Genomic DNA, 12,995 nt, shown 5'->3' on the forward strand with positions numbered 1-12,995 from the left:
ATGCTGTTCGAGCCTCTTCTTTATCACAGACCAATTGGAGACCATTGATCGTCAATTCACCTCTTAGGTTTTTCAAATGACCTAATTCTTCTATTTGACGACCTTTCTCTAAACCTACCTTGAAAAACTGGAGGGTTTGAAGACTAGTCAATTGCCCCATATTAAGTGGCATCTGAAAATGTTCATTGCGAATACACCATCCTCCCCAATGCCAATATCTTTCGTCAGCAGAAGTGTAATATATGTGTCTCAAACTTATCATATTTCCCATCTCATATGGAAGTTCTTTGAGTGAATGGCAGTTGATGGCTCTAAATGTTTGCAAATTATAGAGCTCGCAAATGGAGTTGGGCAAGGCTGTGATCTCAGTGTTCGAGAGATCAAGATATCTCAAGTGTATCAGCTTCCCGATTTTGGCGGACAACTCGTTGATTCCTGAACTGGACAAATCTAAAACTCTCAAGAGCTTAAAGCTCAATAGCATATCTTCCGATACATAATTGTTTCTCCAAAACAGTGTGCGCAAACGTTCTGGCTCATATATCTTATCTATTTGATCCCCTGGTAACTCACATCCAAAGTATCGAACTTGAGAAAGTTTTTCTCCATTGTTGCCCTTCGGATCAAATAGTTTAGATTTTAAGATATCTCCAGCCAAATCATGCACAAGATCGTGCATCTTACAATGTGTTATATTGTTGTGCTCATCTAACTTAACATCTTGTAGCAAGGAATTTTGCAACAAGATTTGAAAAAACCTGTGCCCAACGTCTTCCATCACAGTGGTCTCTTGACATGGATGGAGAAAGCCTTCTGCCATCCAGAGTTGGATAAGTTGTTCCTTTTCAAACTCAAAATCTTTTGGAAACATTGCAAAGTAAGCGAAGCATTTTTTCAGTTGTGGAGATGGTAGATAATCATAGCTGAGTTTTAGGATTTTCTTTATGCTCTTTTCTCCGTTATCATTTTTACCTGCAACAAGGGGGTTGCCATCAAGAATTGCCTGCCATTCATCTTTTTCCTTACTGCGTAAGAGGCCTCCCAGCACACTTGCTGCCAATGGTAAACCTTGGCACATTTCAACAATCCTTTTCTCCATGCTCACTATTTCCTCTGGAATTTTACCATCAACAAACGCTCTTTGTTTGAAAATGGACCAACAATCATCTTCTGCTAATTTTTCCAACATATGAGGACCTAGTACTGCTGCTACTGTCGATGCCACCAATTCCATACGAGTAGTCACGAGAATGAAGTTTCCTCGGGATGTATTTATTCCTCGCAAGGTGTCCACAAACTCATCCCACAATGTTGGGTCAACACGCCACAAATCATCCAGGACAAGCAAATACTTTCTTCCTGCCAGTTCATCTTGTAGCGTCTTGACTATTATATCTCTGCTCTGGACCTCAACTTTCCTCTTTGTCAATGATTCGAGGATCAGTTCAAGAAATCTCTTAATATCTGACATTTCAGGTAGACACAACCATACTCTCTTTTCGAAGTGTTTTTCGATCTGTTCATCATTGAAAATTCTCTTGGCCACAGTTGTTTTCCCTAAACCCCCCATACCCACTATGGGAATGGTGCACAGATCAATATCCTCTCTTATGGTCAATATCTTCTCCTTTATTTCAGCAACATCGTTGTCTCTGCCAACAACATACGAAGCAACTACTACGGAATCTGTTTCTCGAATCGGTAGTATTTTCCGAGGAGGGACCATGAGTGATTGGAGACCAAGGTCTCTGGCTACTTTATTGATACCCCTCAACTCTTCATTAATGATGTTGATTTTTCGAGACATTTTGTTCTTAAAAGCAGTATGAGAAAAGAAATCACTGACCTTTCTCATTGGATTGTTTCTGATCCTCACTTGTCTTTTGAGAGATTCATACCTGAATTTGTCAAACACATTTTCAGCATTTTCAGCAGCCCTCTCAAGCCTGTTGAGCCATAGTTTCACAGACTGATCCTCAACTTGTCGTCTTTCGGCATCATGAATGAAAGCTTGGATGAAGGATACATTTTGTGTCAACATTTCAAGATCTTTGTTGCAGTCCCTTGAGCTACTGAATTCCTCAATAGTGAGAGAAAGCAGCTTTTCAAGCAAAACTTGAACAGTAGCACCAATTACAGGATCGGCCATCGTCGCGTTTGCTCCTTCACAAAATCTTCCTCTCACAAAAGTCTTCTTTTGCTAAAAGAGAAGAGAATAATTCATACACAATGAATTTGAATAAAGATAATAATTCATACACACAATAATTTGAATAAAGAATCACATTTGGTAGGCCATTGTTGCATATGAGCCACAAAAAGCAAGATAATAATAATTCAAATAGTGAATCCAATGGCATAAATATCTCTCCAACATAAACATGGAATCCAATGTCTTTAATTTATATTAACTCCTTCAAAAGAAGAAGTAATCACATGTTTCGAATTTTAATACAAGTGATAATTTTTACGGCAATAAAGTCACTCAACTTATTAAATAACCTACAAAGTCATATGATTTTGCTTTGTCATTCGCATCCTAGTTGCCTGGGACAAACTCCCCAATTACTTTACCATCCTAACTGTATGTCCTACCATGTGTCTTCTTTTTATTTTTGTTGCTTCCGCTTCTTTGATGCCTAGTGAGATATCCCAATTCATAGCCCCTTTATCAAAGCATACGTCCAACATATTATCTTCCTCATCCTCATAAAAAAATCACCGCCCATATCATAAGCATTAGTGGGACTAAATCCGGATGCTAAGGCCTCTGATTCATTCTTCTTTGCAATCACACTTTTAGGCACAAATTCTAAAGCTCGTGGACTTAATTTGTTATTCAAGGTGAAACTTGCTCTTCTTCGTCAACTAAATCATCCCACCTAGGAACATTCCCAAGACCTAACTATTATTATTTGACTCAAAAAAATAAAAAAATCATTGTTTTGTGGCTTGTGGGTTTAATGAATTTGCAGGATTAATGAGTTCAAATTAATTTTTGGGTACATGACTTGGACATTACTGCTCACTATGCTTAACAATTTATCTAAAAAAAATATCAGCTTTTCCTTTTAATATAAACAGCACTAGGCAAGTCCTATGTGATAGGTTCGGTCCAATTCAAAAGATATTGAGCGGTGATCAATCCCAGATAATCTGTGTGCATACCCTCTAAATCAATTGAGTCACCTTATATGTTAGTTGTGTTTTAAGATCTAAAACATTATTTTCTTTTCAGGATAACACTCTTTCTTCTTCTTCTTTTCGAGTAATTATTCTTATTTTAAAATTATATTGTAGTCGTGCTTTTGATATTTTTGGTTGAAAAATTTAACTCTTTAAATAAAAAGGTAAATTGTATTTTGGAGAGTTTTATATATATATAATAGTCAACTGAAAATGTTTTATTATTTTATATACATTTTTAGTGTTAAAAATTGATAATAATCTCTCATTAGGTCTACGCATCGAGTTGATGGAGCCTAATTCAAATAGACTATTTTAATATACATTTTTTTTGTGTTTTGTGTAGTCTTAGCAAAAGTTTAAAATTATGCAAACTGAATAGGTAAAAAATATAAGTAATAAATATTAGTAGTAGTATAACTTGAATTTAACTGCAATTAAATCATGCAAATTTATGGTTTAAATGAGAACTCAAATTAAGTTCTGATTACTAAATATTGAGCATAAAAATAACTTTTACATCCAAAATATACTAATACTAATAAATTCATAAGTATTCTACTAAATTATATTTTATTAAGTTTAGACTTATCCAGTTTAAAAATTTTACTATCACAACACCTGTTAAAGGGTCCTGAATTTTTAATTAGAGTTTTCGAGTTCAAAGCTTAGGAATTGAGAAGTTACTAATAGGAAATGTTTTCGGGACAATTTCCTAAACAATTATAGTTTGGAGCATAATTATTATTAGTAGCTATAATTTGCTTATTTATCATTTGTAGCTATTTTTGGTTTAGCAGTTGTATTTGTTCGCTTAGTAGATCCAAGATAGTTACAATTGCTACCTGCGTGTATTAGCTGTATCTTTCCTCTCTAATGTGGTATCACTTGTATTATTTCGTTCTATTGTATTAATTATTATCAGCTTGTATCACTTGTATTCATTTGTAGTACTGTATTAATTATATCAGTTTGTATCACTTGTATTTATTTGATTTAGTTTCAGTTATATTCACTCACTCTATCATTTCAATTGTTAACAACTTGTATCAATTGTAATTGTTTGCTCTAAAATCTCTTGTATTCATTCATAGCTATTGTTCAATTGTTACCAACTTGTATAGGTTGTATACGTTCACTTAATTTCGCTATATCAAGGCATACAATCACAATAAATTATATGCATTCGATCAATATATATATATATATATATATATATATATATATATATATATATATATATATATATATATATATATTCTCTCATAAAACATACACTTGTGCATCACTATATTTCGTTGTATGACACTTGTATTTTATGAGATTTCATTGTGATACATAAATGTACGTGACTCCATAAGAAAGAAGGGAAGAAAAGTTGACGTTTTTCGATCAGAAGGTCACCACGACAATACACTTGTATCAACGTAGAAAAAATATCTTTGAAAATATACATATATTCTCAATTTCAAATGTTATTTAAAATTTCAGATCGGATACATTTTACAGATATATTCTTTACTAATGACGATGATTTTGCAACATAGAGAAACTTTAAACTTTTATTTAAGAGAAAAAAAAAGACAATCAACCCACAAAAAATCGGGGATGAGCTCCCTAATCATTTTTTGGTGACCGGTTTGTTTTCTGAGCCAACGACTTTTCGTTATAACACCACTATCCTCCTGTGTCCTGATTCCTAGTCCACCCGTGTTCCGTCCAACTTAACCTATCATCATTAATATTATCTTGGGAATGAGACTTTCATCGAGAAATTGCAATTTGCTATAAAAAATTCTAAGTATAATGAGTAAAAAAGTTTTCTAAGCCACATAATTTTTTCAGTATTATATTTTATCCCAATGTCATATTAGTCAAACCAATAACTTCATGTGTATAAGCCACGTGTGAATTTCCCTAATAACCAAATAGAAATAGAGTAAAAAAATGTTTTGAAGAGTCAACAATGGTTAGATATATACAATACAAAATGTACATACACTGTAATAGAGAGCCATTGGATTGAGCAATCACAAAATCTTCTTTGGTAGATTCAACATCTGCTTCTTCACCATTTTTTGGGTAAATCTTTTTCTCAGTCAAACTTCCAAGAATCTGATTTACTTTTGTTGACTCTCATAATCTTGATTTTCTGATTTCATAAGATTACAATTTGGGGGTTTTGGTTCTTGACTATCTGATCTGAAAAAGATTCAATCTTTTTACTTTTTTGGACTTCTTGAAGTACCCCTTTTGATTCAAATTGAATTTGGTTTTTTGGGTTGGCGTTGGATTGAGCTTTAGATTGGAGTTTTTTGGGGATGTAATGGAAGAAAACGCAGCAGCTTTTCATACTGCTTTAAATGCGGCGCAGGCGTTAGGAAGGGGTTTTGATGTGAATTATGATACAAGATTGCTTTACTGTAAAGGGGTGTCTGGGTCTAGGGTTGTAGAGATTGATGAAGACCATACAAGGGATCTTTCTTTATATGATAACCTAGTCTTGCCTAATGTTTCAAGGGATATTAAGAACTTTCAGGAGCCCGGCGGTCGTGATGGCTCTAGTGTTTGCAATTATAATGAGGTATGTCTGCTCTAGTTCACTGTTTTTAGGTGCTCTGTGTTTGATTTGTTAAATTATAGAATTGTTGATTGTATTGTTTTATGTCAATCTAGTGATGCTTTCTACAAGTATCAGGATGTTTTTTATAGCCGTGTAATCCCCGAGGATGTAGTTTGTGTTCTGTTAATATATGATGTTTTTGTCTTTAGCTGGATTGCTTCTATCGAAAAGAACCTCTCTACTCTTGAGAGGTAGGGGTAAGGTCTGCGTACACTATACTCTCACCAAACCCCACTTTGTGGATTCCACTGGGTACGGTATGTTATTGTTGTTGTGTAATCCCTGAGGACCAGTTGGCACACGGTTTGAAGCTCGGTTGATACCTTCTACCATTCTTTACCTAAGTACCAAACATTTGTCCTAGGTTCTCTAACTTGTGATGTATGTCTAACTCACACATTATATGTGGGCTCATGCCACTGAATAAAAGCCCTGCAAGTATCCGGATGCTGGCTTAAGTTTTTGACATTCCTAGTAATAACTATGTATATAAGTGCTAATGAAAATAAAAGGCAGGAAGGCACTCAAGGGTATGGTCTTGTGGTCAATGAAGTAAGTGGAGCACAGTGACGAAGCTAGAAATTTTACGAAGGGTGTCCAAGTATTACATAAGCAAATTTTTTTTCGATGAATGGATGCATTGAAAAAATTAAAATTGAACTTCATAATATTAATATTACTTTTTTTTATGAATAAATGTTCCAGAATTTAAAAATCCAAACTGCATAATATTTGTGTTTAATTTAATATAAAGGAAACAAACATAGCAAAAAAAAAAAAAAAAAGGAGGGTGGGGGGGGGGGGGGGGGGGGAATTAAGCTTAAAATGAAATCATTTTTATTGTTTCAAGCTTTCACTAATCTATGGTGATGACAACAATAACAAGACATGAATAATGGAAGCAGAATCAAATGCGGTGTTCGTTTGTTCGCTTTTAGCAGCTTTATAGAAATAGTTTAGAATTTGTTTATTAACTTTAAATTAAATAATTACATTTAAGTTTTATTTCAAATTTTAATGAAAAGAAATAAAAAGTCAAATTCATCGAAAATTCAATTAGCTACTAAACCTAGATTTCTAATTAAGAATGTAATTTAATTAGCTTAGACAATTAAAGAAACAAGTTAATAACTTAGAGTAATAATAAAATAGAAGTGTTCTATTAAAAACGATTATGAAATGCAGTTGTGGGGATTCAAACCCACGCCTAGAGTGTGAGCAAGAGAGCCTCACACCGCTGGGCCGTAGCATCTTGATGTATTTAGGAGGGCCAATGGACTAGATTTAACCGTTGCAAGTAGTATTTTACTTATGTATACGGTATAATTTTTCGGCGAAGGGTGTCCAATTGGACACATTCGGGACACTGTAGCTCCGCCACTAGTGGAGAACCATGAGATCTCAGGTTCAAATCCCAGTAGAGACAAAAATGCTAGGAGATTTTTTCTCATTTCTTCTAGCCTTGGGTTACAGTAGCTTATAAGACTACAAAAATGAAGGCTAAGTTAGCGTTTACAATGTCAAAGACGACAACTTTTGAACGACTGTATGTTGAACTAGAGGACAAATGTGGAGATAAGAAATTGTACATGCTCGCAAAGGCAAGAGAGATGAAGGCTAGAGACCTGGATCATGTGAAGTGCATCAAGGATAGGAAGACAAGCTGTTAGTGGAAGAGACCCTCAATTAGCGAAGATGGCAAGCTTACTTCCACGAATTATTGAATTAAGTAGGGGACAAAGACACTGTGTTGGGAGATTCGGAGTACTCCAAGATTCGAGATTTTGGGTATTGTAGGTGTATTATGGTTAAGGAGGTTAAGAGTGCTATTAATAAGATGAGCAAGGGAAGAGCAACCGGACCAAATGAGATCCCGATAGAATTTTGAAAGAGTGCAGATAGGGTGGGTATGGAGTGGTTAACTGGTTTGGTTAATGTCATTTTTACAACAGTTAAAATACCCGAAAATGGAGGTGGAGTAAAATGGTTATGTTGTACAAGAACAAGGGTGATATCCAAAACTCCAACAATTACAGGGGTATCAAGCTGCTAAGCCACACAATGAAAGTTTGGGAGAGAGTAGTGAAAGTGAGGGTAAGTAGAGGTGTGTCCATCTCCGAGAACTAGTTCGAATTCATGACTTGACGATCGACTAAAAAAGCCATTCATCTTGTGAGGAGACTGGTAGAGAAATATCAAGAAAATAAGAGGGACTTACATATGGTGTTCATTGACCTTGAAAAGGCTTACTACAAAGTCTTGAGGGAAGTCCTTTGGCGATGCCGGGAGGTTAGAGGTGTACCAATAGCTTACATATAAAGTACACGTATGATGGAGCCAAAACTCGGGTGAGAATGTTGGGAGGAGATCGGACCGGCTGAGATGGGGTTGCACTAGGGATTAGTTCTTAGCCCGTTCCTGTTTGCCTTAGTGGTGGATAAATTGATGCGGTATATTCATGACGAGGTGCCTCGGTGTATGTTATATGTGGATGACATTATACTGATAGATGAGACATGTACTGGAGTTAATGCTAGGTTGGAAAGGGGAAAACAAACTCTAGAGTCTAAAGGGTTCAGGTTGAGCAGGACCAAAACAGAGTATTTGGAGTGCAAATTCAGTGATGCCATCCATGAGGCAAGCATGTTTTGGAGTGCAAAACAGAGTAGTTCAGACTGATGTCTTCCATGTCTTTGTTCATCCGTGTTCTCAAAAAGGATCTTCATGAATTTATGTTCTCTAATGCTTGTGCAAGTTTCTCTACATTTGGTTAATCTTTTCTTTTCCTAATTTTATTTAATAAGTAGTTTTCTTAAATTACTTATTCTAGTGCTGCTTTTGACTGCAGATGGTGGAATATTTTAACAGAAAGGCTAGTATTCCAGGCCATGCTCCTCTTGGTAGCTTTAATGTAGCGTTCAGTTTCACTGGTGCAAAGCATTTTGATGCTACCACTACAAAGACACTTTGTATGGATGGATATTTCATACCACTTGCTAGGCTTCAACTTATGAACTCACCGTTAGTATTACAGGAAAGTGTTAAAAGAGCTGTCCCAGCATCATGGGACCCACCCGCATTAGCAAGGTTAGAATTTTTCATTAGTTTTCTTTCGACAAGGGAAATTTGCTTATATAGTTGACATGTTAATTAAGTTTTAGAACCTCTATTGTTCGCTAACAAGGGTTGCTTGTCTCTTACAGCTTCATTGAAAATTTTGGGACTCACATAATTACATCTGTAACTATTGGTGGTAAAGATGTAATTTATGTTAAACAGCACCTTTCATCACCTCTTTCCACAATGGAAATAAAAAGTTATGTTCATGATATTGGAAATCAGAGGTTCTCCAGCACAGAAAACCTTACAAGTTCAGGTTTATTGAAATACAAGGACAAGGCTAGTTCCGTTATTTTCTTTGTTTTCAAACTTTATATTTTATTCCTTTATTTTGTCTGTTATTTTTATGAAAACCGTTGTTTTAGACTGTTCCCTTTCAAATAAAGTGCTTGTCTTTTGTCTTCTGATGTCTTCTTTATCCACAAATTTCCCAATCCCTTTCCTCAATTTAATTGTGCAGTCTAGCGATCCGTCAATATTCAATAGCCAAGGGATATTTCCCCAGCCCACTAATGCTCCATATATTGCTGGAAACGGCAAAGAGGTTTGTGGCATTTCTTTTCTTTTCTTCTGGTTTTTATTGCTTTTTGAATAGGTGCAACAGTTATGTGTGATCTTTTCTACTACTGATGGGTCATTCTCAAGAGATATGTCATAGAACCTAATACTCATTTGAATGTCAAGAAGGAAGGACCCTTGTTCCTCTTAATAATTGATTTTTCATGTAATTGTTTTTGTCATGTTATAGTACCACAAACTTTTAGATATTGCGTCCAACTCCATTTATGTAGAGGACGTCATGTTTTTGGAGTTCGTAACTACCAAGGTGCTTGAGAGTTATGAAATAATAATATGTTCTATACAATTCCAAAGTTTTAACAGTTCAAATTCATTTACAATTGCTTTTTCAGTCAAAATTACTTGTAAAAGACAATTTTAGTTTTTACTTCTTTCTGTTACCAAATTTGTAAATCAAATTAGTTCTTAATCTGTGGACCCATCAAATTGTGTCAAGAGATTAGTATTATGTTCTCCAATATGATTTCTTGCCATAGATGTACCTTGGTCAGTTGACCGTGATGCAAAATCATAATTTATGGTTTATTCCTGAAGGTTGTATTTGTTCAAAAGCTACCACATGTATACTGATATGCTGCCTTGACCAGCCAATCGTCTGATCTATCACGATTCTCCTCTCTCTCTTCACGGAGAAGCAATTGCTATCCCTTGCTTTGCTTTCAAATTCCAATCCATTTGATGTCCGCCACTCTGGCCCTCCTCCTTCCTCCATTTAGCTGCAACGACCGCAGACGTAGGAAGCAGTTCCTCTATGGCAAATTGGAAATGTCGAAGTAGGCTGTGACTTATAAATAGGAAGATTAGGCGTTAGCGGACCAACTTGACAGGACCCTCCTTTGCTCTATCTAACTTGGCGTGCGCCCCTTCCGGCCGTGTGAGAACATATTCGGACAAGCGCACTACTCATATCGGTACTAGAAGCTCTCAGTCATCATCCTGCTGTCACTCCACACCTAAAATCCATAAAACATCATACTGACCAGCATTTTTTCAGGACTGTGATGATGGAAAAATCCTATTTACATACTTCATCGTGTTACCAAATTGGAAGTAGCAGATTTGTTGAATTGGAACCTTTTATGTAACCAGTTCCATTGCTCATTATTTTCTTGATTTTTGGTTTTCCATTTCTGTTGCACGAATTTTCTAAACAAGAATTTTCTTCACTGGGGAAGTGACCCATATATTTGTCCTATGGAGTGCATCTGTCTTCCATTATTACATCAAAACACAATGTAAAGCATTTAAATGTCAATACTAGGTCTTATTAGTGTTAAATTTCTTCACATTAGGTTTGTTGCTAAGTTTTGGTATCGTTTTTTTTTTTGGTTGAAGCAGATTCATGATTTTATTTTGCAAGACCGACCAGTTTCTTGATTGCTCTTAAACATCTGTAAAACTTGATTTTTCTGATCTCTTGCCAGTAATGACAGACAGTAGTGTGAATCTGGTTCTTTCCTTTCAATGTATCTGATGCAGGATGTCACGGTCATTTTTAGAAGAAGAGGAGGAGATGATCTGGAACAAAGCCACAGCCAATGGGCAAAAACTGTCAGATCTTCTCCAGATGTCATTGAGATGTCATTCTACCCTATAACTCTTCTAATTGAAGGAATCAAAGGCAAGGAGCATTTGGAGCGTGCTATAAGTCTTTATCTCGAATGTAAGTTATCTTGGTTATTGTAAACAGTTAAATTCTTTATCAAAGTTTTGACATTTCTTTGATTCAAAATGTCGACAAATGACTCTAGTTTTATGATTGCTTGCAGACAAGCCTCAAATTGAAGAGCTGAGATATTTCCTAGAGTTTCAGGTCCCAAGGGTATGGGCCCCTGTACAGGACAGATTTCCAGGCCAACAACGGAAGGAACCTGTTTGCCCGCATCTGCAGTTCAGCATGATGGGACAAAAGCTCTATGTTAGCCAAGAACAAGTATGCCGATTTCTGAATTTGGAAATAGAGTTTTTATCAAATATTAATTTAATTTATACTGATGGAGAAAATGATAAGTTTTGTCCTGTAAGTTTGTCAGACCTAAGCTTACCTCTCCAGGCTCCAACAAAGCTATCAATCATTAATCAATTTTAGTCCTAGTGTTACAACCTAAGGGTCCATTAGGTTTGCTTCATTTTTAGTCGATTTAATTCAGTGTGATACCTATTACTGATTTTCTTATTCCATTTAGATTAAAAGAACTGTAATTTATGATATAAGCTTAGAATAATTTTGAAGCCAGGACTAGAACGTAATGAAAGTCAATACATTTTTAGCTATTAATGTTTCCCTCACTTTGGACTGATTTTGCTAGTGCAAACCTATATGTATGTTCATCAGATAGACTTATTGTAATGCATCCCTGGCCCTCTTATCCCATTTACTAAATTATCAATGTTCTGAGCCAGTTTTGTTTCACTACAGGTGTCAGTGGGGCGTAAGCCTGTGACTGGCATGCGGCTAACTCTTGAAGGTTCCAAGTCAAATCGATTATGCATCTATCTTCAACATCTGACTAACCTTCCAAAGATCCTTCTGCCATGTTGGGACACTCATGTAGCAATTGGCGCTCCAAAGTGGCAGGGGCCTGAAGAGCAAGATAGTAGGTGGTTTGAGCCAGTGAAATGGAAGAACTTTTCGCATGTCAGTACTGCACCAATTGAGTGTCCTGAAACTTTTATAGGTGATGATCACTCTGGTGTGTACATAGTGACAGGAGCACAGCTTGGGGTCTGGGACTTTGGATCAAGAAATGTGTTGTATATGAAGCTTCTGTATTCAAAGCTACCAGGATGCACTATACGAAGATCACTGTGGGACCATACCCCGAATGATAAGTCGAACAAAAAGGTCAATTGTGAGAATAACATTGGCGATGCAAGTTCTGTTATAGGGGAGAATATTATAGGCAATAAGTTGGCAAAGTTTGTTGACATGACTGAGATGAGCAAGGGGCCTCAAGATCCTCCTGGCCACTGGTTAGTAACAGGTGGAAAACTTGGTGTCGAAAAGGGGAGAATTGTTTTGAGATTGAAGTATTCCTTGTTAAATTATTAGTTGATACTGCTTCTGAACACATGCTGCATTTTGTTCCACAAGGAAGTAGTAATGGTGTTTTGGTGTATATGGTTCGGGTTTTCTTCTTGTTGTGCATGTTTACCATCATTGTCTGATGGTAGAGTTCCCTTCGGAGAAGAATGTATACCTTAGGTAGTTATGATGTGTAAATTTCTTCAAATTTTGTCACAATTGTATGTTTTCGTCATGTGTAGTAATATGTAGGAAATGCTACTTCCAGCTAATAAGAGAACAAATCAAGAACAACTGCAGTCAAGTATAATCACCAGCAGAGCTACAGCCTATAAATCAAAATATTGAACTTCTCTATCAGAAGTTGCGCTAATTCTTATTTTTCCAACACTAAAGTTCTCATCTCTATGGCCATATGTAAGCTGGAAAGATAAGTGTATGAATTGCACTTGTATTTACATT

The 12,995-nt window shown here is 35.9% G+C and overlaps 2 protein-coding genes across 2 annotated transcripts; one reads left to right on the forward strand and one right to left on the reverse strand.

Annotated features, from left to right (window-relative positions):
* Nucleotides 1-549: 549 nt before the first annotated feature.
* On the reverse strand, nt 550-2,149 carry LOC125825581 (putative disease resistance protein RGA4). The gene is made up of 2 exons (XM_049504908.1): nt 759-2,149; nt 550-616 (listed from the first exon to the last, which is right to left on the reverse strand). Exons 1-2 carry the CDS (start codon nt 2,147-2,149, stop codon nt 550-552), a joined length of 1,458 nt encoding a protein of 485 aa, XP_049360865.1.
* A 2,987-nt stretch (nt 2,150-5,136) lies between these two features.
* LOC125825556 (MACPF domain-containing protein CAD1-like) lies at nt 5,137-12,637 on the forward strand. The gene is made up of 7 exons (XM_049504879.1): nt 5,137-5,770; nt 8,658-8,896; nt 9,013-9,208; nt 9,390-9,473; nt 10,988-11,171; nt 11,278-11,441; nt 11,928-12,637. Exons 1-7 carry the CDS (start codon nt 5,513-5,515, stop codon nt 12,558-12,560), a joined length of 1,758 nt encoding a protein of 585 aa, XP_049360836.1. The 5' UTR covers nt 5,137-5,512; the 3' UTR covers nt 12,561-12,637.
* The last annotated feature ends 358 nt before the right edge of the window (nt 12,638-12,995 follow it).

Source organism: Solanum verrucosum, unplaced genomic scaffold, assembly GCF_900185275.1.
Source record: "Solanum verrucosum unplaced genomic scaffold, falcon-dt-bn FXZP01000140.1, whole genome shotgun sequence".
NCBI lineage: Eukaryota > Viridiplantae > Streptophyta > Magnoliopsida > Solanales > Solanaceae > Solanum > Solanum verrucosum.

Coding starts and splice junctions, on each gene's coding strand:
- LOC125825556 (XM_049504879.1), top strand. CDS start 5,513: ATGGAAGAAAACGCAGCAGCTTTTCATACTGCTTTAAATGCGGCGCAG. Junction 8,897..9,012: donor GACCCACCCGCATTAGCAAG/GTTAGAATTTTT, acceptor TGTCTCTTACAG/CTTCATTGAAAATTTTGGGA. Junction 11,172..11,277: donor TATAAGTCTTTATCTCGAAT/GTAAGTTATCTT, acceptor GATTGCTTGCAG/ACAAGCCTCAAATTGAAGAG.
- LOC125825581 (XM_049504908.1), bottom strand. CDS start 2,149: ATGGCCGATCCTGTAATTGGTGCTACTGTTCAAGTTTTGCTTGAAAAG. Junction 617..758: donor ATGGAAGACGTTGGGCACAG/GTTTTTTCAAAT, acceptor TTTGATCCGAAG/GGCAACAATGGAGAAAAACT.